This window comes from Phasianus colchicus, chromosome 2 (genome assembly GCF_987193195.1).
Source record: "Phasianus colchicus chromosome 2, bPhaCol1.hap1.1, whole genome shotgun sequence".
In the NCBI taxonomy this organism is placed as follows: domain Eukaryota; kingdom Metazoa; phylum Chordata; class Aves; order Galliformes; family Phasianidae; genus Phasianus; species Phasianus colchicus.
The window spans coordinates 5,177,974-5,204,450 of record NC_143437.1 but is presented as its reverse complement, the minus strand read 5'-3'; the positions used below and the strand labels follow the sequence as shown (position 1 = coordinate 5,204,450).

Sequence of the window (26,477 nt, the reverse complement as noted above, 5' to 3'; positions counted from 1 at the left end):
ATGATCAATGAGCATACAGAGATATTAGGCTAGTAAGATTAGCACGTTGGAAAAGATAATCAGAGATAAATGGAAAGTGCTCACCAGTGTTGTAGGCTCACAAGAAACTCCACAAGGACCGATCTCCAGAAAGAGCCTTCTTCACAGAATCACAGAATGGCCAGGGTTGGAAGGGACCTCAAGGATCACGAATCTCCAAGCCCTCCAATCACATGCAGGGCCACCAACCACCCCATTTAATGCTAGACCAGGCATTCACAGATAAGGACAGTCAGCCCTTAAATGGGGTCTAGGAGAGGTGCAGCCAGGCTCCACCCCTTCCAATTACAAATGAATTGCCTTCACCTGTGCTCCCATGGCTGACTCAATGCTCGCCTCAGGTGGTCAATCAGAGGTTCAGTCTGTGTTCCAGCAGTTCCCCTACACTCACATACAGAAAACTACAAGAATTACGCATCCAAATCCCATCAGTAATCGATAACAGTAGCGAACAGCATCTAGGTATTGCCTGAAAATTTTCTAGACCACCACTACTTTTTAGGCCTCAAAGCTTTAAGTTATTAAAAGCAACTTCATCTTCAGGGAGCATACAGAACTCCTAACATTGGAAGTCTGACTCTGAGTAGCACTATGTAATGCTATACTGTGATGGAAAGTACAGCAAAGCAGCATAATCCTTGGCTGCAGCAAAGGAGAACAAGTCCAAATACCCACATACCTTTAGAAGGCCTCCCGTAGGCAAGGATCTTCAGAGAGATACTCTCACCTCCACTGCCAACCCTTAAATGAGGTCTCAGCAGGGGTACATCCTGGCTCCACCCCTGCTGGTCACTCAGGTGCACTGCATACACCTGAGAACCTCTGGGTTGGCTCTGCCTTCCCACCAGGTGCTCCAGCACTGCTTCAGGCCATGACTCAGCGTTTCTGCTACACTCTATGATGAGTGAAGCAGCAGATGGGGGAAGGCAGCATGAAATGGGCAGCCAAGAACAAAATGCATTGCTGAGCTGGAGATCTTCAGAGGGTTATTTTGAGAGAGAAAGAGACAGGGAGTGGATTTATGCGGAGAGACCTCCTAGGATTCATATTCACAGGAATAACATCTTCCGTACTATAAATGTGCCAGCTAAACAAAGCTGAAAGCCTTTGCTGATGAGTTGAAACCTCCTTATGGTTTAGGTGTATATTATCGTATCTGAGTGTAGAGAGGGCAGATATACCCTCAAAAGACAATTAACTTCAGTGCACTTCAGTATTTTTATTTAGAAACAAGTCCTTCTGGCAAACATTTAAACTCCAGTATTTTCTTTTTGCAAGTAGAAGGTCAGAAAATTCTCCAAAAAGAAAACAAACAGAAGGATATGATGCTGAAGAAGGTTCTAAAAGAGATGCACAAAGGTGATTTCTATGTGCAAATTCTTTCACAGTGACTAAAATCTTTATTGTTCACTTACTATATGAAGCATCTCCTAGGCACTGCTGCAGTGCTGCATACGAATCAAACTGTACATTCCGGTATCTCACCTGAGCATGTAATCACTTGACAAATCAATCAGCACTCACTTCACTCAAAAATACAAAGAGACAGATTCGCTCCCTGGTTCCAGGGGGATCTGCAATCAGAGGTTGAGATGAAAAGAGCCCAGGGCTTCTCCTGTTCTTCTCTGTCAGTTCTGCTTCAGGCAGTTCCAGCAGGAAAGGGACCATGGCAATGCCACCTGCCAATTAAAAGGAGTCACACCTTTCCCTCAGCTGCTTTTTGAAAAAGCCCAAAAGCCAACACAGGAAAGGCAAATGACCTGGGATCAAACCTGGTACTCTGGCCTCTTGGCAGATACCTTTCCGCTCCCCAGCGTGCAGCCCTTGCAACAGCTGAGACACATACCCCACAGCCAGCAAGGGAGGGTTGGCATTCCTTCCTAGAGAATGCATAGGAGAACCAGAAGAGAAGTAGGATGAAAACAGTCTACAAAAGGGAGAAATAATTTTTCCACAGGCAGCTCTGAGGGAAGAATCTGCCTTATCAGGAATCAGACTCAAGGAAAAGCTTACAAAAACATGAAATGGTGCTGGAAAAGAAAGATGAGTACAAAATCCTACATAATGGAGACAGAACTTTCTCTTTGGGATGCAGAATTAAGGGGCAAGCCTTAAGTGGCAGACCTGGAGATCTGTTAAATCTTGCTGCAAAATTCACTGCAGCAGATTGCGCATCTAAATCCTGTGAATAGCAAGCACTTGAAGATTCCATTTCACATTTATACGGGAGAGATTTAACAAAACCAAACCAGCCATTATCGTATCTGCAGAGATTGTGCCATTTCCCTACATGTTTCAAAGTCAGTGTTTGAATGCAAAGTGCTCTTGTCCTTCCCAAAGGAATTTTGTAGCAGGTGGTGTTAATAATCCTTGAAACAGGATTCTCTTTGCTGCAACAGCTAAAAGGTGGGGGAAAAGAGATTATGACAAAGGCTTCACCTGACCCAGTAATGCCTTTGTCATTTGTCACCTATCATGTCAGTTTTAGAATAAGCAGGTATAACATTTCAATCACAATACTGCAGATTTACTTCTACACCTGCCAAGGTTGAAGGCTAATGTGCTCTCAGAGAGCCATTCTTCTACACAGAAATATATGGAAATTAGAAAGAACTGCATTCTACAAGGAACTGCCAGTTTTCTTGAGGGTTTTCACAAACTCCTTCTCCTCTGTTTAATCTGACCAAAAAAAAAAAAAAAAAAAAAGAAAAAAGAAAAAGCACAGTGAGGTAGAGGTCAAACCAGAATGTCTCCAGTGAAATATCTCTGTGTCAGTTTTCTGAAGTCACCTTATTGAAAGTTACACTGCTTCTTGTCCTAACATGAATGCTGTCTAGTTTTCCTTTATGTTGATTGCTCATGCAGTAAAAAATGTCTGGGGCAGTAATGTCACATCACATAAGGAAGAGTTGAAAGATATAATACCTTTTTAATATCTAATCCCAAAGTCACAGATACATCAGAAGCATTATTTTGTCATTAAAGTCCCATCTTAATAATAAATTAAAGACCTCTGGACCTATATGATACATTAGAGTTATAAAAGAACATAAGCAAAGCATTTCACTATTAAATATGTACTTTTGCAAAATATAATAAAAATAATTTATTTCACATGGGACGTTCACCAGACACATTTCAAAGACAGCATAAAAGTTCGTGGATGTTTTCCCATAAATATGTTGAAGTGTAGAAGAAAAAAAGATAGATAAAAAATACTTTTTATTCATGTATTTAATTCATTTTAAAGTATTCAATTAGTCTGCCTTCTTTCATCCCTTAAACAGCAATTTACCACTTCAAAATTCTACCGAGGAGATTTGAAATCTGTGAGAGGCAAAATCACTTTCTCTGATTTTGTGATTGAGGATCAGAATCATGAGTTAAAAAGACTCCGATTTGTTGGCTCTGTCAGTATTAATTGGACAGAGGGACTGTATGTATTAGTTTTATGCATAACATTTTAGTTTTCAAATATGGTTATTTCAATGAAATTCTAGACTGTGATGGTAAGAGTGTTCCCAGATCCACTGATTTTCTATCCTTTTTCAATTCAGAGCAGACTATCACAGCTTCCTTAGTCACTAAAACCAAATTTTACCCTGGAGTCTATTCACATTCACACTTTCAGACCGTATGTTATTTTTAACTGAACTAAAGTAGGTGTTACAATAACCTATTAGCAAAACAGGGCACTAGCCTTCACATATACAAAGGAAAAAATATACGTATCAGTAGATAGTCGGTTTAAGGAAGGGTAAAATCACTAAGATGATGTCAGCTACACAAACTATATGGAATTTTATAATATTTTAAAACCCCTAGTCCTTCAGCATTTAAGAAAGATCCCTGTTTGAAATATGAACCTCTTGAGGAAATACCTTTGGTATATTAGCTCTTCATATAAGAAAAGCATTAATGTATTTTATTGCTTGTTTTAAGCAGATAAATTCTGTCTCAGAGTATGTCAAGATCTGGTCCTTAGCCAGCATAGCTGAGGCTACGTTGCTGAACCTAGGCTTTATGTAAAGAAAAAAAACCACCACATTTCAGGAGATGCCTTCCCCTGTCCAATTTATTCTTGCCCACGTTTCCCAACGCTCTCAGTCCCACAAAGAGATTTTCTATCTTCCCACTCCCTTTAACACACTTGTGGCTATTCTTTTCCCCTTCTTTTTCAGTCCATCTCCCTTTGTTCTTTCAGCTCCACTCTTCCTACTGAACAACTTCTCCTCCTACTCCTGCAACTTCCATTTGTCCAAAACAAAACGGGAAAGGTTCCAAAAGAAGTTCCTGCGAGAGAGAAAGAGAGAAAGAGAGAAAGAGAGAAAGAGAGAAAGAGAGAAAGAGAGAAAGAGAGAAAGAGAGAAAGAGAGAAAGAGAGAAAGAGAGAAAGAGAGAAAGAGAGAAAGAGAGAAAGAGAGAAAGAGAGAAAGAGTCCCCATACACACACAGAAAAAAAGAAAAAACAACCTCAGGAAGAACAATGAATAAGATTACAACCACAGTGAGCTCTGTTGTATGCTACATCATACTCCGATGTCTTTTGGTGTTTTATTTATTTAGACTACAAACCAAGCAAGTTAAGATCAGAGATTTCATTCAGAAGCCACTGTCTGATGACAGGCTACGTAGATGGCTGGCTGGTGAAGGTGGCTTAAGCAACTACTACAAAAATTAGAGTTAAAATTAAAAAAATAAAAGGCAAAACTGAGCTTCCATCAAGGAGATGCAAGACTCTTCCTACACTCATCACTGTAACAGCATCCTAGCTGCAGCGACAGGATTACTTACATCTTGCAAGACAACCAGTAGCAATCTGGAGGGCTCTGCAGTGTCTGGTTGCCATGTAACTATCATCTACATCCGAAGATTGGTTCATGTCTGGAATAAGAACTAAGCTCTTTCTGTGCTACTGACTTAAACTAGAGTGTGGCTTCCCCTTTATCCTTTCCCCTCTGACTTCTCTACTTTTCTCCAGGCACCGAGATTAAGTGCCAATATATCAAAGAATGATTGCCAAGGAAAGCAAAAGTTAGATTATAATCAACACAGAGTGTGAGCCTCAGTCCTTACACTCCTCGTATGGCTGGTGTCAAAATAATAACTGCTCCATATATCTTCAGACACACTCAGCCTCACGCACACTGTCCCTTCGCAAGGCATGTGTCACCAGCCTGGAATGAACAGTGCAAATGCACCTGCACAGATCTAAAAATTTAACCTGAAGTTCACATTAATAATGAAGCACTCCAGGTGGCCGGCAAGCTGGGACCATAATGAGGAACTTTCAGTGACACACTAGCTATCAAATGTTGAGCAGGTCACTACACATGAATAAAGTAAAGTTTTCCCTAGAAAGATGAAAGGGGAATTATTTTTCTCTTTTTGAGAAAGATTACACTTGCCTGCTGCAAAAAAGTCTGCAGAAAGGCGATGTGCTAAAACATTATTAACTTGATTAGACTGGAACTGAATAAAACTCATCAAGAGCCATCAAAGGAGCGGCAAATTATTCTGAACTGTATATGCAACAGCAGCTAAATCCTGCCTGGTGCCCTCTCAACTCCTGCTGATAGCAAACCCCTTAAGTGCAGCTGCACTATTTGCGGAACTAGTGGAGGAATGACGCTGATCTGCAACGTCGCTACTGGGGGAAGGAAGCAGGAGTACAGGGAACACTGGAGGCAATAGTACTGGTCCTGAGCAAGGGAGTGCCATTTTCTCAGCCCAATGTCTGATTATACTCACCACTTCCATTACAGGCAGCAGGATACTCACCAAGCCCTCAGTACCCATTTCCCTTCCCGCATCTGTACACTTCCCAGGGTCTTTTTCAGTCTACTGAGCTCTTATTTGCTCTGCTTCACACCTGTTTTGTTCTCCAGCAAACAAGTAGGAGAAAAATAAAAATGCTCTCGGCTTACTCAGATTAGGGGCTGCAGATCAGCAGTCCAAGGTGCTGTGGCTACTTCAGGTCTTCATACAGTCCTGGATGGTGAATCATTATGGCAGGTAGCTGTCTAACAATTCTTCTCATCTGTTCAGTCCCACATATGCACGACCCTTGTAGTGCATCTACTACAAAACACATTCTGTTCTTTGCCCTTTGCTAAAGAATGGCATGAAGGAAAGAAGCAGTGGCATACAGACACCTCCGGTGTCCCCTTTCGTTCCACATGGAAGAAGCTGAATCAGGATCCAGAAATCAGAAAGCTGAGGTCATAAGCTTTGCAGCCTTTTATGTATTTATTACTTCAGTAGCTTGCCAGAGGGGACACCTACTTTGAAAGCATTGTGTGCTGAGAAATAAATGCCAGTTATTACAAAGTGGAGCAAAGAACTACTGGATTACCCACTCGGAAACATGGATCAGGTCAGTATTGGAGTAAGACGATGAAACACAAAAATGGGGAAGGAATGGAAGAATAAGATGGCCCCCTAAAAACTCAGCAACACCAGGTCTCTTAGAAGTTACCTACTATAGTATTTCTGTGACTAAACAGAATACAATTATGTTACAAATCACGGTCCATTCAGACTAGAAAGGTTTGTGTATTTCACAGGTGGATATAACGCAGGACACAGAAAAATGCAACGAGGGAAATCCGTGAATTTTGTCTCTACCTGATCCTGTATTCAAAGGGCAACAAGTTTTTACTGCTTTCTATTTTACCTTTTCATGTAAAAGTTATTTGAGTGAGATCCTTGAAGATAATTTGGGAATCTCCCAAAGATAAATTATCCTCAAAGATACAATAAATCAGTTAGCTGTTCCTCTCGTAAAGATAATTAAAGCACTACGTAGAAATTATGGCTAAGTTTCCTTGCCAATTTGCACAATTCAAAACCAACACCATTCAAAGCTCTTCAGAAAGATGAATGCATGTGCAATCACACCAACTTGAAAAAAGAAAAATAAGTCTATTTACTGTGTGACTCTGGAAACTAAATGTTAAGCTTTCCCTGAGAGAAAGCCAGCTCCAAATCTTATGAAGCTGTTTCAGCTTAATTGTTTTGAGATCTAAATGTAAACAGTGCAGAGTGACACTCTTCATTTGGAAGAAAAACCAAAACTAAGGAATAAACACAGTTGCTGGATCTGAAGCAAGCTGTTCACTGTCCTGAAATAATACAACTTACTCAGACATGTTTTCATGCTGAGAAGCCGGAGAGGCTAAAGCATTGCTTAAGGGCCATTTGAGACACTTTTGCACCTAACGAGGTCAACATATTTTTTGCAAGATAGTCTGTTGTTTTTTTTTTTTCTCCAAGCATCTCTACATGGAAATAGGTATCAGCTGCTAATATATTGCAGCCTGTTTATTATCACCCAAGTAAATTATTGTACTTCAGGGGGGGAAACGGAGCAGGAATAATGAGAAAATCACTGCAAAAGCAAAAAGTATTGGCACTAAGTAACAAGTAACTATTCCCATTCATTTGTGGGCCTCACTGCCAGAAAAAAATAACTATGATTCTAATGTGCAGAATTTTATGAACTAATACTAAACAGATTTCCTTTAATATTTTTTTAATTCATTTTTAGTAAAACCAAATCACTAACCCTAGCATGCCATCCTCACAACTCTAGTTTACTATTTTTTCTTATCACCAGAAACATGGTCTTCTTTCTCGAAAGGGCTCTTCCTGAAGAAACTGTATGTTAGCATTCATCACTGTAACTCATTGATGTATATTTTATTTGTGGTTTTAAAGTTTTCAACCACTTTTCTTTGATGCAGTGCATAATCAGTAGTTGTTAAAAGACTACCTTAAAAATGGAAGCCTCTGAACAAATTTTGTGATAAACCATCAAAGGAGTGGAGTTTGAATTAGAAGATTGAAGGGTAAGGAATAAACCAAACATGAAAAAAACTGAGGTCTGGCAGAACAATGGCAGAGATGGGGAAATATCCACCATTAACACAGGAAAGCTTAATTCAAAGCAACCAGCAGATGTGGCTTCCTTGTTTACCTGGACACTGAATAAAAGCAGTAGATGCTGTCTATCTTCCACCAATACAAATGTGAACTTCAAGGTTTCTGTACTGAAGATGGTTCAAAGTTCAAACATAAAGCCATACTTCACAGCAAGATCAAAACTGACCATCAGGCATAGGGTGTTGGGTGGATCCTAAATGAAAGGTAACATATTCCAGGTCACTACTACTGACCTGTGGTCCACGAAGCACTTAACATCCTGCTTGGAAGTAATCCACAGGAGATTACCAAAAGCAAATAGTGTGCTGGCAGTGGGCTTCACCTCGTTGTGCACACAGGTTTCTGTATTTTACAAAAATATCATTATGCAAAATGTATAATTCACCAATTAGAAAATACTATAGACAACTTTCATTTGTTAGTGAGGGAAATGCTTTATGGGTACACTGAGCTTTAGAACAACCACATTAACTATTCAATCTAATTTTTCTCTTATACTTAATGCTGAATTTATGCAAATATAGATTACTAATAAATGACTTGAAACTAGAAAATATAAGCTGTACTTATTTTTACTTAACGGACTAAAACAATTACCCATCTCTAGGTGGAAATCTTTACTGCAATTCCTGTTCTCTGTGTTTAAAAATTAACATAATTTCAAAACTTACTGAGAGTCACTTTGCCTCAGAGCAGTATTTTACATCATGCCAAAGCTCAGCTCCTTGAGTTTTAAAAATAATACTGGAGTTTATTATTCCAGGCAAAGAATTCTACTGAAAAGTCCCTTTCAATGTTTGAACAAGCGCTGATGCAATGGTGGCACAAAGCTCGCAGCCAGGCTGGCAGCCACAGAGCAGCTTTACCAGCACTCCATGAAATTCAGGTTCAGACAACAGACCCCTACGTAGTTCAGACCTTTTCAGATAGAGGGGAGCAGATCTGTCCTGGAGTGTGGGAAGTCTGCCAACCCTCAGAACCAGCAGTAGAGCCGGCAAAAGCATTCTCAACTACTGCAGCACCAGAAACCAAAAATGTAGCACTCATAATGGTTCTAAACTTATTTAAACTACAAGTAGTATAAACATTTAGTCCTCATTAACGTTTCCTATACATATCAATCAGAGATGCTAATATAACTCCTTGGAAGTATCAAATACGACAGGCATTTTTTAAGTGCAAAATTAAAGATACAGAAAAGGGTCTTGCATAACACAAAGATAAAAGGTTTCCTCCTGGATCCAGCTACTGCTAACATTTGCACCTGGTGCTTACATAATTAAATACAGAAAACAACAATTGTACCCTAAGAAAAACTTAATTAGATTAGGCATGTAGTAACAAATGCAAAATTACCATCATTAGTATGTCAGTGTTCTACAAATGGAAATGCTTAACTGCCAAGTCTACAACTCTCATGTCTGATTTATTCCCACAGAGGAGGAGGATACAGTGATTTGCACCCTTTTGCAATTTCAGGGCAGTGACATCCAGGGAAGATTTACCCACAGAGGCGGAGGCAGAGCACTGCTGTCATCTCATCTCTCTCAGCAGAAATTTGGGAGGTGTACCTTACAGACATTTCGCTCTACAGAAACAAAACCAGGCTGGGCAGCCTGGAACATCTTAATGAGTCTTTCTTATGTGTCCTGGTCCTTCATCGTTAGCCTTGTGGGCTGCTTCACAGGCACCTGCTTTCCTCACAGATGAGATGTTGTGAAAGACAGCTTTTCATTTTTTTCCCCCTATTTATTTATCTACTATTTCTTGAGTCAACAAGTATACTTTAACTTCTGGCTTGAAGCTGTAAGCAAACAAACAAACAAAAAAAGAACAACAACAACAAAAAAAACAACTGGATTCCAGGAAGAAATGTAGAAATGTTCCAGTCGCATAATGGCATAGATAGCAATGTACAAGGAGAAGATTGCCCAGGATAGCTGAGATATCCTTACTCAGACATGCTAAAGATCAGCACTTGTGATGGCTGTTGGCAGATTCACACAAGGGAAAGCAATGATCCCCACGGTTACAGTAAAACATGAACAAGTTGTCTTCTACCATCTTAGCTGGGGGAAATGGTATCCACAAATCTACAAATGCCATCAGATCCCTCTTCCCACACGCTTTAAGACAAGCAGCTCAATTGTTTCAGCAATCACAAGACATCAGACTAAATATAAGCAGATACATGAACCATCATCAACCCAAATATTGTGTTTCCCATGAAATGTGCACACTGCTGTAAGGCCCAAACCTACTGCTATAAGTCTGTAATTCTCTAAATGCCAGGAGGCTTTAATTTGCCAGGAATTAATGTGAGCTCAAACGGGTATCTAAATGCTTTGTATATTTAATCAACTTTCCTCAATTATTCAACTGTAAATATTCCCTGAGTATTAGGGCATTAATTTGATCTAAGAAGCTCCTGGAGACTCTAGCAGCCTTCCTGGATATTTCACGCCTGTGATGTTATTTAAACATTAACACAAATGGTGAAGCTAAACAAGTCTTCCTCATAGTGTCTCCCCTGACAAGGCAGATATTTAACTAAAGCCAGCATCTAAAGCTGGATAATATTTAAATTGCTATTTGATAGCAGTTTCAGAAGAGACGGGATACAACTCGTTCAGCAAGAATTAGGTTTTAAAGAACATGAATGAAAGGAAAGCACATAATTCGTAAGGACTCAGATATTTTTTAAAACATACAACCATATGCTTGATGGTAAACCTGTCACACCCAGCAGCACAGGCTCTGTGCCTTCACTGTGCTGCAATATTCAAAGCTTGCTATTGCACTCAGCCTCGCAAGAGGAAAATAGGGGGGGGGGAAGCCAAAACACTTCCTTTCGTTACACAAACCCAGAGAAGAACCAGGCAAAACTGTGCAAAACCGTGGTCTGATCTTTATCATGTAGTCAAAAAACAAAAAACAAGACACGCAGTTTACAGGTTTTTTTGAAGCAAAATCCACATTAAAACAGTATGGAGCATATGATCATTTCTTTAAAAAACCTCTAGATATATAAGGTTACCCAGCTGTGCAGCCATGAAACATTTTTTTCTTCATTAAATAAGGAACTATGGCAACCAAGGGTACTATGGCTTCACATACACTGTAATAATGTGACATAATGAAGGGTCTTCAGAGATCTCTCATACAACTGTTAAAATTTTATAGCATCAAATTTGGGAATTAATTCTGAAAAAAGAGAGAATCATCTTTAATATTTGATGCCCACTGGTACGTTTTTCCTTAATAATGAAACAGATTCCTCTAAACATCCGCATTTTTTATGTTTAAAAACATCCAACTGCTCCTGCTGAATCAACTCTCAAGAGGGAAGATTATAATAATAACGCATATGAACTGTACAGTGTTTGCTTAGTATACCCTATTTGCTGATATTTCCTATTTGAATAATGGTATATTTGCAATTTTCCAGCTCCTGATGAAAAACTAACCTGTCATCAGAGCAAATTTCCTTCAGAATGCACTCATGACTGCTATCTGTACCTGCTGCTATTAGGAATATCCATTCTTCTGACACACGTTCCACTAGTTATCTACATGCAAACTTACACACAGGAGAGGCCTCATCTCAGCCCATGGTGAGGTCATGCTACTTTTCTATTCTACAAAAAGTGACTCGAAATAATTGTCTGATAAATCTGCCAATTCTTTGTCCTGCTGTCACTTCCTGGGAGAAGTTCTCTGCTGAAGCTTTTGTTCGCAGTGAGGGCAGGCAGTCCTGGCTGAGCTGCTAATTGCTTGTAAGCCCAGAGAAGAGGCTAAATTCCACCACAGCTGGGCTGTATCTGGACTGAGCAGAGGTCCCACCCTTGAACAAATAATCCCTGTGGAGAAATCATTGCCAAATCATCCAGGGTGGAGAAATACAAAGAAAGTAGTAACACCGGGGGTTTTATCCCCTCACACCAACAATGCTGCCTACGAGAAACACAACATCAGAAAGGACGACCACCGTAGTGCAGCCAGGTGGGGCTAATCATTTTAAATCAAATTTCTGATTAAAATACAGAAAATGATGACAACTGGAAGTGTAGGCTTCCATCGTTTATTACTTCACTCACAGCAGTTCTGAATTTGGCAGTTCCCTTTCATTTGTTTAAATAATGAATGGCTTGATGATTTACTGCCTGTTCACAACTCTTTGCATCCCCATACAAACTGTGGAAAGGAAGAAGGGGTGCTACCTGCCACCAGAGGTGGATGGCAGGATTCGAGATGAGGGGGGCTTGGTGACCAAAGCTGTGATTCGGATGTGGCACAAGAAGCTGGCAAGGACAGGGTGCTGATTCAAAGAGGTACAGAGAATCTGGGAAATGAGTCTGGGAGAAAAACCACCATTTCCCAGTACAGAAATTGGGTGGTGAGCCAGGCAAAGAGAGAAACTGTGACTGCCTAGACAAGGAGAATAATTTTTAGAAGGGAACATTGAGGTAAAAAAGGGAAACTCATTGTCCAAGCTTCAAATGTTTGAAAACAGTGGTTCACCTTACGTTTTACCCAGCAGTAAGGGAAGCTATCACTCATCTCTTCCTTCTGTGCTTGTTTCCATACCCACCACTTTGCTCTCAATCAGCTCCTTCCTCCTTACTCAAGTCAAAGCAAACCTTTTTAAGACAACAGTCTGAAATGGTTCAAATAAAAAAAGCCTCGCTAAAAACAATGTCCTTTATTATGTACATTTAGACCAATATGCTTTTGAATGGATGTGACCAAGGGAACAGCAAACTGCAAAATGCAAGTAGTGGGGAAGAAAATGGGAATCTCAAAGTGGCTGTTCAAGTCTGATGAATTTTAGTGTTGGATTAGATCTAGAGTTGCTATATAGATTCTAATGTGCAGAATCACTTAGAATTTATCTGGCCTACTATTTGAAATGTAAGGACTTGGATTTCTATATAGAAACTATCATCGTACTATTAAGGCTGGAAATGACCTCTAAGATCACCAAGTCCAACCCCAGCTCACCATGCCCACTGCCCACGTCCCTCAGTGCCACATCCCCACGGCTCTGGGACACCTCCAGGTGAGCCCAGCACTCCCTGGGCAGCTGTGTCAGTGCAGAATCACTTCTGGAGAAGGAATTGTTCCTAATGGACAACCTGAACCTCCCTTGGTGCAACTTACGGCCACTTCCTCTCATCCTATCACTGTTACCTGGGAAAAGAAACCAACCCCACCTCACAGCACCTTTCAGAGAGCTGTAGACAGCCATAGAAGGTTGTATAAATTAGTCCCTGGTTCATAGCTTTGACCTTAAAATTAGAATTCTGATCTTTATCTCTTTTTTTTTCTCTCCTTGGTAAAGATAACACCAGTGGTTTGAGGAAGATAAACTACCTATGAATATTGGATTTACTTACAAAATCATATGCCAAACTAATAAGTACCATAACTAACACTGGTTTGCAGACTAGGGTTCAAGTATTACAAATAACACATAGGATTGCACTCTGAATGAAACTGATGATTGCAATGAGGTTCCAGCCATACAAAAACAGTGCATTTGTATAGTTAGAGGCAATATTTTAAATACATAATGCATAAAGACTTCAAGCCTGCAGGCAGCTTTAATATTGGCACTTCCTAACTTTAAGTACTTGGTTTTACACCTTAATAACATCCTTGTAACATTCTGTGCATATAATGCACTCATAGATCACTCAGCCAAGACATAACTGATTTAATCATTCACATTTGTGAATGATTTGTGAAGCTTACATGAGTTTGCTAAGCTGTAGTCCCGCTCAATAAAAATTAAAACAGATGCCTCTATAAAGGCCAGAGAAACAAACTAATAATGTCAAAAGGAACAGACTGAACTGTAACAGTAAAAGTGTGACAAAAAATATTTTGTTCTTTGCTACTGTGTATGTAGCCAAAACTACAACACTGCAGCTCCATCAGTCCAAATGGCAAAAAAATGGATTCTGAATTTTAAAAAGGTAAATTGGCTTTAAAAGAATCTTGAATTCTAAATTCTACAGATTACAGAGCATTTACATAAGAACAAGGAGAAGATGTGACTACGACAACTTTGTAAATGAAAGAAAAAATCCTACTACAAGCTAGTATTTTTAATATTTTAATAACAGCTATTTTGCAGTTGGAACCCACTGGATTTGGTAGATAATAAAACAGTATTTCTTGTATTTCCAGTGGGCTTGGGATTTTTTGTCATCAAAATGATTTTGAAATGCTTTGTTATCAGTATTGTCCAAATTCAAAATACAAATTTAACACAGAAAAGCCCCAAGTAAGTACAGCGAATTGCTATTTACTCTTAGAATCATTAATAGTGGTAGCTTCTATTACATCACATTTTTGTCACATCCAGCTCTTATCTTCATTTGTGTTGAAGTGGTCGAGGATCAAAATCTCCTTTCCAGTCAGTGATCCTTTTGCCATTCCCCCAGCAAATCTGCTGTATAACCAACTGAAGTCTAATTATCAGAAAGTTGCTCTCAATAGAGTATGTTTTCACTTTTTCCAGATATCATCCCATTTCTACCCATGAAACTGGCAATAAAGTTACAGTTCCTTTTTCCTCCAAATAGGAATTAAAATTCCAAATTGCAAAACTCATATAGACATGATGAAACCCCAGTGAGTTACACGCTGCCTTCAGAGATCTGATTTTTGTTCTTTTCTGTTTGGACCTACTGGTCTATTTGGCAAAGCATACTGTTTTCTTGTCTCGTTTTCTAAGCTGTAAAATGGAGAAAACCTTATATCTCTGTTTGCAGAGATTTACCAAATCTTTGTGGAGCATTCAAATGTTGCAATAACAATGCTCAGATGGATGGGGTTCGTCATGCATTTTCTGTCCTAGCAAAGCCATTCTCAGCAGTATCTGTCTGTGGTTATTTCACACCCCAGTTTATTGTTTCCCCAGTTCTGCTGGTTTTTAAAAATGTTATTTCGATTTGTTTCTTAAATCATAGCAGCACTGTACTTTGTAGCCTCTTGTGTGGCACAAGAAAGAAAATCAGCAATTGGAATCTGTGTTACCGTTCAACGTACCAGTTAGAAAAGATGAGGAACTGCACACAGACTTGTACTTGCAGGTTTTTAACGGCAAGTTCCACAAATGTAAGAGCTTTAATCCATCATCAGCAATCATCGCATTTGTTTTTTTCCTACTTTTAAGTCAAAATATCTTTCCATTAACACTGTCTGCTTGACAGACGGTTCTCAAAACTGGATATGAGAGAGCTGCACGGACAGGCACACACACAGATACGAGGGACAAATCCTTCCAAAACTCAGCCATCTTGCCAGATGCTCTGCTGGAGATTTTCCTGGCTTTTGAAAAGCTGCACATTATAATCTGTGTTTTGCACAGAACAAAGAAACTTTGGAAAAACATGATCAGCACAGGGCGGCTCATAAAGGAAAAGAGAAACTCTCTGGAAAGAGCAGGAACTTTTAACTTTTAAATGTGAGTGAGACACTGATTTCATAATCCTTCCTCCTACATGGCAAGAATTTATAAACGCTATAATTTCTGTCATTTTGACATTTCATTTTTGCTTGCCTCTGGTTTAGTCTGGGGTTTTAGTCAAGATTAACTTGAAAATACAATGGTTACAAGTAACTGCTTTCATTAGAAGCAAGAAAAAATAAATTATTGCAGATTCTTTCAATTATGGAAGTCAAGGTGTTAAGTCAACAACTTTCAGTTCCCAGAGTCCATCTCCTCCGAGCCCAGGTACACCCATGGACACATGCAGGGCAGGCACTAGTGCTGTGCAATGCCCATATTCTCATTTTACTGGGCAAGCACACGTTGGGAAAAGAATAACCAGCCAGGATCAATAAATGGCTGTTGCAATTTTCCATACCTTGTTGCTCACATCTGCATTATTTAGGTAAGTTTGATGTAGCTTGGCACATGGAGCTCTGAAGATCTCGATTTTGTACTTAGGCTGTTGCCTTTTCCCAGTGCAAAAGTTTCAGCAGGTGTCCGATATTCTAAAGGGCCTCTATGCCCACCAGTCAAGGAGATCCCTCACTCCTTCATTTCCTTTGTTCTATTTGTTTTAATATCAACCATAAAAATAAAAAATGTGGGTTTTAATGATTTAAATTGCAGTTTGCATTTTCTTCCTATTCAATAAAACAGCCCTGGTGGGTTTTATTGGGGATGGGGACAATAGCTCTTAGACATTACATCTGAAAAACAGATTTAAACCCCTCCAATCCCAATGTATGTGAGCCTAACAAAACCTGTCTTCACTGCAGCACTCACCTCATTCCTACCTCAGCAAAAGGGATGCTGCTGAGACCGTTAGCCATGAAACAGAGCATCCTTGACAAACGCCCCAATTTACAGATTTTCCTTTAAGGAAGCCAACTAAATGCTTAATTTTATCAACTGTCTTCCATAGACTGGCATGCAGAATTACTCAAATGCTTGTTTTACTTCATTTTCACTGTAACAAAGAGCTACCTACGTGTGTTAGTTCCAGCAGTCCCATTTTCTCCATTCTCATCCTGGGAGCTGTGCTTTTCACTTGCAGCTACAAGGGGGAGAGTCTCAACAGAATGATCCTAAGATATCTGAGTGCAGTTTATTACATTTAAAAACAACTGTTTTCTGCATAGATTACATATGTATTTCTCTGCATAGAAGGAAGTGTTTAACACTGTTGGAACATACATACAATCCACTTGACAAACCTACTGTGAGTTGCCTTACACATCATGTGATATCTGTGGATTCAAGGAGCTTTGTGATCTCCCATCCTGATTTGCAGCCCTGTCCTACAGGATGAAACAAATGGAAAAAATAAAGAAATATGTTCCTTACATAACTGCCTGCCTTTTCGGCTTGGATTTTTATCAAGAGTGCCTTAAACTTTCAGTGACCACGAAGCAAAGGTTTTTTCCTGGCCTAACAAAATTAATGCCATAGCTTTTTTATTTATTTCTACACATGCTTGTGCAATCACACTAAGCCCGAGTCTCTGAAAAGACTACTGCATTTGGTCACAAATACATATGGCCATGTATGCAAAAAAGTTATGTATATTTGAAAGTCATAAGCAAAACATACATATGAAACTGTACGCTCATTCTTCCATTGCAGGTAGACAGCAGTGCAATTTGCTCCAAAGAAAAGAAAAAGAAGGGAGGCCAACATGACAGGCTACAGGAGATCCAGAGCTGAGTGTTGTGGATGCAGCACTCAGTAAGTGATGGGTGAATAATGAAGCATTCTCTTTCGGTGCCTGACCAAAGCAACACAGCAGCACTACTGAAGGCTGAGGACAAAAATAACCATGATCTGGACAAACTACAGGTCAAATTATTTTCCTGATTGAAAAAAAACACATAGTCATGTTCTTTTTCAACTGACAAGAACAGTAAACTTACCCAAAATGACTTTTTTAAGAAGGCATAGCTAAAGAAAGGAAAGTTATTTATGCGGAGCTACAAGAACATGCCTGAGATTTAACACTTGATCATATATCTGATCAGTTCCTGTAAACAGCAAAACATATTTTTTCTTTTAAAATAACTGCTGAGAAAGTGTAATTTACAGGATACAATTAGGCAACATGCAACTAAGAAATACTTATCATCAATCCAAAGACTTCCTGCTTATGACTATTACCCATAACTATAACCATCTATAAAATGACTAGAAAGGAAATTAGCACCCTATCTAGCCAAGGACCAAAATAGGTACCATGTTTAAACAAATAAAAAAAAGGAAATTTGAAATTAGAGCACACACTTTAAATACAATCACAGCAATGTCCATTAAAAGTCTTCCGAAATAAACTATGTTCATTTCTTTATATAGTTATCATTTCTGTATCTCTAGGTGCAGTAGAGAATGAGAAGTCACTAATTTTAATTAAAGTTGAACTAAAACTCGTATGTAAGAACCCACTGCAATAACTGAAAGCAAAAAACATGCTTATGTACATAAAGTGTTTCAAGAGTAACTGACCTGTAACCAAAGGCCTAGCTTACACAATGAGCAAATTCTATAAAAGAGGTAAAATTACAGAGAAATCTATTTGCTTTGATCCGATCCAACAAAAAGCTCATAAATAACAAGATTTGGGGGTGAACCAAAGACCTTGAAGGGGCTACACTCTAACCTGAGCTACCAGGATAACAATGTAACTCACATTACAACTGTACAGAAATACATAAACGCATCAATATAAACATTTTATAATTGGCTGATGTACTGTGGCAGCAGGGGAACTTGTGGACACAACCCTCTCATACCCACCCTATTTACAGAGATGAAAAAGAACTGCATGCAAATAGTAAAGAGAGATAAAACACTTGACAACCCCACAGAATTGCAGGAGCAATCTTCTAGCAAAAAAGGACTAATTAGCAACAAAGGCAAACAGCCATTTGCCTTAAATTATTATTAGTTCTTCTACTTGATCATTATTCCCTAGGAAAAATCTTTGTACCTTTGCAGCTATTATCTACATACCTAAGATATGACGACACAGCATACAAAGCAACTGAAAGCTTTTGAAGCTAGCAGGAATTCAAAATGAAGCACATTTGTTCCATGAAGCCATTTGTTGCAAGCACACCTCAATCTGACAAATGTATTTGACAAGATACAAGAAAATGCCAACAGACTGACATAAAAAAATACAAAATAATAACGCTTATTTTCTTGATGAAAGAATCCTGTCAGTGCTCCTTTCTCAAACTCCTCTCCTCTCAAGGGATACACTCACATTATGCGCACGTCATGTACAAATATGAACTTTGGATTTAAACCTTTGCTTTACTTGCATTTGAATTATGTAAATATCAAGCCCGAACCCTGTGAAATTCAAAACAGAGAGCAACTCATCTCAGATCAGGATGGAACAGGCTTGTCTTTTTACTGTTATTGAATGGGCCAGCGCAGAACCAATCTATTCAAAGTACTCTCCTTTTATATGACTATGGGGAGCTTTGCAAGTTGTCTCATCCCTGCCTCCCATTTTCCCTTGGACAACGTTCACTTCTCAAGCAAATGGACATTCATTTGCTACATAACCTGATGTCAAATTACAAGCAGTAACTGTATTCAAATGGTAAAAAACCTTCTCCCCCCCCCTGAGATTTAGCTATCAGAAAATGGCTGAAATGAGTAGCAGTCATAGCTGTGAGAATGAAAACCTTATCCCTGTCCAAGAGGGGTGTTAAAAATGGTATTTATCATTAGTTGTCATTGGCTTTTTGAACAATCAATTGGCAAACAGACAGGGTGCCTTCACAGCACTCCCCTTTGTAGCATCCCCCTCTGCACAGCTGTAGCAACAACCAATATGGTTTTACTAAGCACCCGCAATTCCCATATTTGAAGATGGATGCTCCACCACCAACTTGGTCCCAAATGGTACAATCCAGGGACCCAAGTGAGCCCTAAAAGTAGTGACAGCCATCTGCCTAGATACCAGCTTGCTGGGGAAAAAAAATAAAATTGAAAAATTGGGTCCATATCACTCTTCCCTTTTCATTCAATCTCTATTCAGATGAGGAAGAACACGTAATTAAATTCCTTCAGCAGCTGCTTGCATTTTGAAGCAGCACGCAGAGCCTCGCACAAAGTCCATCTCCTCCTTCATGTGATTTTGTGCTCAGGCTCAGTAAAAGGACATCGAATAGCTCATTTTCCTTCTGATAAACCCATTTTCCATAGTAGAAGTCAGGCTGTGGTCATTTCTTTCCAGCAGGAGAAAACTGATTTTCTTCCGCCACTTTCCTAATCTAATGCAGAGGTAAAGACAAATAGAGGAACCAAATTCAAAGTGGAATCTAACTGATCCTGTGCAAGGAATCCCAGTTCCACACCAAGTTCTTGAACATAAGTTCCCCAAGCCATAACAGTTGCTTAAAATGATTTGCCTCCAAATGTCTTGGAAGCCTGCAGAGGTAGGTCTGGTCTACATTTAAGATACACTAACATGCTTATGACGACATAGGAATTAATTTTTTCCATCCTAGGAAAAGGCCCAGAAAAACTTACACTGGCCCCAAAACACAGACAAACAGAAAAGGAGACAGATCTTTTTGGGCAATCAATTTAAACTGGGTCCAAACAATGTTTCCAAAAGACTGTGAATATAACCTTTTTAAAGTCCAAGTTACCATTCTGAAGTACAAATAGCTGACAAACATTGTATTTATCATAGAACAAATTAAACAGGGATGCTTCCTTTCCCAACTCTAACATAGGCACCAAAATCTTGCACGGAAAAAAATTCCCTAGCTTGCTGTTTTATATATACCCTCAATTTAAGCTCAAGGAAAGCAAGCCAATCCAGAAATTAGCATGCAACAAGAACTTGATTACACTCAGCAAATGAAATAAAGGAAAAATGAATCCCAAGGAAAATAACTGAAAATTAGGTAATTGGAAAAGGGGCACAAAACTCCAAACCCCAGACTACCCAAAACAGTCAGGGGGAGGGGAAATTCACCTCTTGCAGACTTTGCTCTAACACAGTGCATGAGATCACATCCTTCCATTCCTTCACAAAGCCCCAGACTTGCAAGTAGAGTAATAACTGCCTTGCAAAATAAAGCATCTCAATTTCTGAACAGCCAGAATACATTTTTTAAAAGGGTACCCGTCTCTCAAAGTATTAAACATTTTGCTTCTCGATGTAAGTAACTTTCTTAATAATTTTCACCTTTGCACTGTTCAACGTAATGGAACAAATAATACATGATGCACAAATAAGTCACAATGCTCTGTGCAAGTTATTAGGAGCAGTGAGATGCTGAATGTGTGATAAATCTAGTCCTGACAGTGAAATATGCCTCCTAATTAAAAATCAATTATTTAAAACAGTAAAGAAAGAAAAAGGAAAAGACTTCTCCCCAAACTCATAATAAAATCTGGGAGACTTCAGAGTTATTTGAAAAGCAGAAAGAAACCTTCGACATCTATATTTAACTAAAGATTCTTCTAAAACTCTATTGTGAGTTTCTCAATTTTATGATTAAACAGTTCTGTGAAAAATTGTTTCTGGTATCTTTTGTACTTTTATCTCTTCATTCCAAATAGCCATAAAAATGAAAAGACATCATTCAAATTTGGAATGCAAGAACAAATCATTACTTCGGCTCTGTGAAATCAAAGCACACCGAAGCCCTGAAGTGACTCCAAGGTGACATGGGAATGATGATGAGCAGCCACCCAAAGTAACCAGGACTTACAAGCAAGTGTGCCACATTTACCAACAATGGTGCCCACTGGATTCCTCAAAAGGTCTACTCCAGAAGCTATTTCAACCACGAGTAATGAGTAATTTGTGTTAGATCAGGGCTTACAGACAATGATTTCCAACTATTTTGTTTGATTCTGGAAAAGTTTCAAACACAAAACAGCTTAAAAGCAGCTCAAAATCACAAATACTTTTGCCTCAACTTGAGCAAGCTGAAATTTCTGTTTTTCCTTTTCTGTGAAACTAAGATACGTATTCATACCCCCAGCAGTGACAGAGAGATTTAATTAACCAGCATTACTGAAGAGATCTGAATCCAATTAATGGAGAAACTATACTGGTATATAAATATTCAGTACCCTCAATCAAAAGAAGATGTTGGTGTTTACATATATAATAAAGTTTTAATAATTCACCAGCAATATTGCATGCCAACTACTGCTACCACTTACTTGTGGAAAAGGGAAAAAAAAAATCATACCTGGGATTTTAAAACCAAATGCTCTCAGCTGAAGGAAAGGATCACTTCTGCATAGGAGTGCACACTGGCAATAGCAGGTTCATTGCTCAAGAGGCTGCAGTAGCACGGGCCTGGGTTTCATCTGCCTCTGATGGCAGTGGATCATCTGCGCCCTCAGCAAGCCCAGCCTGAACACAGTGTCCATATTTCTCTGGTCTGAAGGAATACAGCCGCCGTGCCACCTCAAGGGCAGGTTGCAAACTGTCCAAAGTCAGGTGTAATTTTTAAGCAAAATTCTCAGCCTTTTAGCCTGAGGAAGTTTAGTAAACCTAAACGAGCCCACTCTACAGTGGAAGAGACCAAGGGTAAGGTGGCTGCCCTACCCCAGAGTAGCTCATAGCCCCTCTGGAGTGCAGCAGTAAGCAGGCAAACTCTAAGCCACAAAGCAACCAATCTGGGTATTTTACCTTCATCATCAACCAACAGGATGTGGGATTATCATCCACCAGAGATGACAGGAACTGGGATTGCACTGGGCGCTGTTTGCAAGTGTTTGGAAGCAGCTTGGCTGTGAGGAGACCTCCTCTGTGAGAGGTCAGGACTGCTGAATGCTGGCCAGCTGCAGCTCCCCAGCACACCACACCCTGTGCCAAAATTTGACCCACCAGAGGTGTTTCTGGCACTGCTGTGAAAGCTTACTTCAGAAAAGCAGCAAAAGCCAAAAAGCAACGTCAGGGCATGAGGGGAACCGAGAGAATGGGAAGAAAGGAGCAGCAGCAGCTGCCCTCAGCGCTGCCGCCATGAGGAGAGGGGCCAAGGCGGGAACAGGGCAGAGGCCCGCACCCAGCTCCTGCACCTCTTTTTTTTTTTAACCCCCAATCCAAGAATCAGTCATCAGAAGTTCATCAATTGCCAATAAACAAATCAGAGATTTTCAGCCTTCATTTTGGCTGACGGAGGGAAAAACACGCAGGAGAGCTATGTAGTTGAGCACATGTTTAATCTGCAGGGGAAGTGAACTACACCTCTGGCCATGAAGCAACATGACTGCTCACTGCTGCAACCAGAGCGACTTCCCCTTGTTTGATTGTCCACACAGGACATCATGGAGAAGCACAGAGCTGCACAAATCCCTGCCTGGCCCCGCCACGCTCAGCAGCAGAGACCGACATGGCGCTGCGTGTGGGTGCCCAGACAGCACATCTGTGGGGTGCTGCTTGCCTGCACGTTCCCTCAGTTAAATTACTTCAGATTCTTAAGTGATTCATCTTCTTTGAACAAACGTCCTTCCCTTCCCACGGTTAAGGCATGAAACACAGGTCAGACACAGTGACAAAATCAACTCCCCAACTGTGTGGCTGTCCGGCTCAGAGCAGTGGTGGGGAAGGCAGAAAAAACATCCCTAAAAGACAGGAGAAGTCCCCTACGCCATGGAGAGAGGGCCACGCTACCAAGCGCCATGCTGAAAAGATATCAACTTTTGAAGTACAGTCCAGCTGAATAAATACCACTGAAAGTCAATAACCAAATCCTGTTAGGAGCTGCAGTGCTCTGGGAACCTGATTGGAATTTGAACATTTGCATTGATTTTTTTTTCACGTTACCAGCTGGGAGTAAGCAGAGGAGAGAAGGTACGCTGATTGCTCCATGGGAACACGACTCGCTAGCGAAGGATTACCTTTTAAAGGATTATCTTTTAAACAAAGAAAAAATCGGTATACTGCAAGCAACTAGCTCAAATCAAAAGAAACACATTAATCCAACGGGATTATCAGGTAAGGCTTCCATATATTTAACATCCAGATACACAGCTGAGAAACACGAACCATTTTATTTAGATGTCTCGGCGCAGTTGTCAAGCACCTTTTCATGTGACAATCCCATGCTCATGATTCACAAATAAGGGCTGCTTATTCAGTTAAGGTTGTTAAAACAAAAGCCTCACAAGCAACAGCAATTTTCTTTTTTTTTTGCAGAGCCCTTTCCTTTACCCTTGCATATGTAAGCTCTGATCATCAAGTCCTTTTAACTCCAGCCAGGAAGAAAGATTAGTAGCTGCCTGCATTGCTCCTACATTGTGAAATTTCCAGAACTGAGCTCTTTTACTTCCCTCTGGGAGGCAGGGTAAGTAACAGAAAACTGAAATCAAGCACTGCATGTTTTTTTCCTGAATTGTAACACTCATGTTAGCTCCTGCAGTATTGCAAAAAGCCAAATAGCATCGATGTTCAAAAAGGAAACATATTTAGAAACAATGCTCATTAAACGCACTTGTGCCTCTGTCTTACTAGTAGATATGTTGGTAGCATCATACACAAACGATTTGTACTGAAATCCATTTCATAATTCAAGCAGGAATGGGGTAAGGAAACAAGTGAAAAAGAAGTGCAAAGATAAAGCCACATCACCTGACTAACATGACATTCTACCTTGCTTTATTTTTGTAACTTTTTTGAAACCATTAAGATGCATTCAAAATTCCCCTAAAGTAACTGAAATAAAAAAAAAAATCTAATTACTTAACCACAGTATAGAGTAACACACAGTTTGGTTCCCAAATATTTTGGTCAGCCCCACACACAGGTCAGCCCTACTTCATATCCTAAGAGGAAAATTAATTCAACAATAGTCACAAACTCTGTTTTTTGATGGTATCAAACGTTACTGACTTTACTGGAATTTCCCACTTAATAATTTTACTGTCCCACGTTAAGACAGACTGTTTTATAAGGAACAGAACACTACATTTCCTCAGCATATATTCCACAATCAGAATAAATAGTACACTACAGAATAACAGAATTGTAGGGGTGGGAAGACTTACCTCCTCCACCTCCAAGAAGGCTGGAATTAGCTGCAAGAAGAACAAAAGGAGAATTGTTAGTTGAGAGCTTCCTAAATATAGTTGGAACCAAAGCAGAAGATGTTTCACAAAACATTTACCATTGCTTTTATTTCAATAATTTCACCAGTCTCCACTTACCCAAACTCATTACTCATTTACCCAAATCTATGTAATTTGTAATCATAATCTTTACTTTTACACAATTTTGCAATATCTTTGAGCATGTAAGCTAATAAATAAAATAGAATAAAATTATTAAAGTTTAATGCACGGAATAACTTATGAAATTACAATCTTGAATTTATAATTCTATAAACCACATTTATTTTTGATTACCAAATGAAGTATAACAGTCTTTCATTTCAGAGAAACTTTGATGCAACTTTTCATTAGCTCCCCACATCTTCTAAGACATGGGACTTTTGTGGACAGCTATGAGAAGCCCTGGCTCCACTAAAATCAAAGTGTGCTCTACTACAGTATGCAACTAAGCTGGGATTTCTCTCTGTATACTTGTTTCTGTACTATAACCATCTACCTATCCATCCCAGGAATGAATACATCACTTATGGAAGATGTTTTTCAGAGCATGGTGATGCACTGTGTTCCTCCAAATAAAGTTAGCAAAACTGGAGCCACACCAAGCATTTTCTTATCACTACAAAGGCAAAAACAGAAGGAAAACTTACATAAAGCATTCACTCTTCAGATGGTTGGGAAACTGTTCCCTACCATATCATAACATTGTAAAACAGCATAAAAGCAACAGCATATGGGATGGATGCAGGTATTTCTTATTGCCTGTCCTGCTCCAGGACAAGATACATACAGTATTTTCCAGTATCCAGGCTATCTGTTGCTACAAGCTATTGTTTCTATTACTTCCCTTAGCTTCTTACCTAGAAGGCTTTAAACAGCAAATTTCCTGATATTATTTTTTTTCTGTGGCTTTCTTGAGGCTTTCACAGAAAACTGACAATAAACATAGTTTTCCTCATCTATTTTTCCAAAACTCTACATACATCTTTGACTTAATATTCACTTTCAGTTCAACTATTTGCAACCATTGAGCTTTCCCTCACACCTCAGCTTGTGTGATAAAATGGGAAGATCTCTCCCTCCATTCTCCTTTCCTATCTTTCATCCCCAGAAAAGGATATCCCTCCTTCTGGCTGTTGGAATTCTTCCTTAAGATTCAACTCAGTAAATGAGGTGAAAACAAGCCTCTATTCTTTTTGATACTGTTTTTCAACACGTTATTGATGTGAACTGGCTCACAGAAAGATACACAAGAGGCAGAACTCTGACTAGGAAACAGACGATGACAGCAACGGAGGTTGGAGATAGGATCCTCCTTTTTGACAAACACAAACTGTTGTAATAGCTCCAGATTGTTAATGCCCCGTTGACAGGAACACCTTCCAGTAGACCAGGGTGCCCAGTGCCCCATCTGACCTGGTCATGAGCACTTCAAGGGACGGAACCATAAACAACTTCTCTGGCCAACTTGGTTCAATGCCTCATCATCCCCACAATAATGAATTTCTTCCCAGTATCTAATCTAAATCTACCTTCTTTTAGTTTAAAACCATTACCCCTTGTCCTATTACTATACGTCCTTGTACAAAATATGGGGAAAATATCTTTTACATGCCTTACTTTAAGAATTAAAAGGCTGCAAGAAGGACTCCCTGGAGCCTCCTCTTCTCTAGGCCTAATAACTTCAGCCTCTACTCATAGCAGAGATGCTTCACCCCTATGATCATTTTTATGGCCCTTCTCTGGACCCGCTATGACAGATCCACATCTTTCTTATCTTGGAAGCCCCAGAGCTGAATGCAGTACTGCAGGTGGGGTCTCACAAGGGTGAAGTAGAGGTGGACAATCACTGTCCTCGACCATGTTTCTTTTGATACAGCACAGGACACAACTGTCTTGATGGGCTTCA

General features: G+C 39.6%; 1 protein-coding gene across 8 annotated transcripts in view; it reads right to left on the bottom strand.

Annotated features, from left to right (window-relative positions):
- MACROD2 (mono-ADP ribosylhydrolase 2) overlaps positions 1 to 26,477 on the bottom strand; it is an 836,889-nt gene that overhangs the window by 640,851 nt on the left and 169,561 nt on the right. For 7 of the 8 annotated variants that reach the window (XM_090134637.1, XM_090134639.1, XM_090134638.1 and 4 more), the window contains one exon: positions 24,509 to 24,538. The exons of the other annotated variant lie outside the window; for it this stretch is intronic. In XM_090134637.1, the coding sequence (XP_089990763.1) occupies positions 24,509 to 24,538 (30 nt within the window). The remainder of the gene's footprint in view (positions 1 to 24,508; positions 24,539 to 26,477) is intronic. 8 annotated transcript variants of the gene reach the window in all.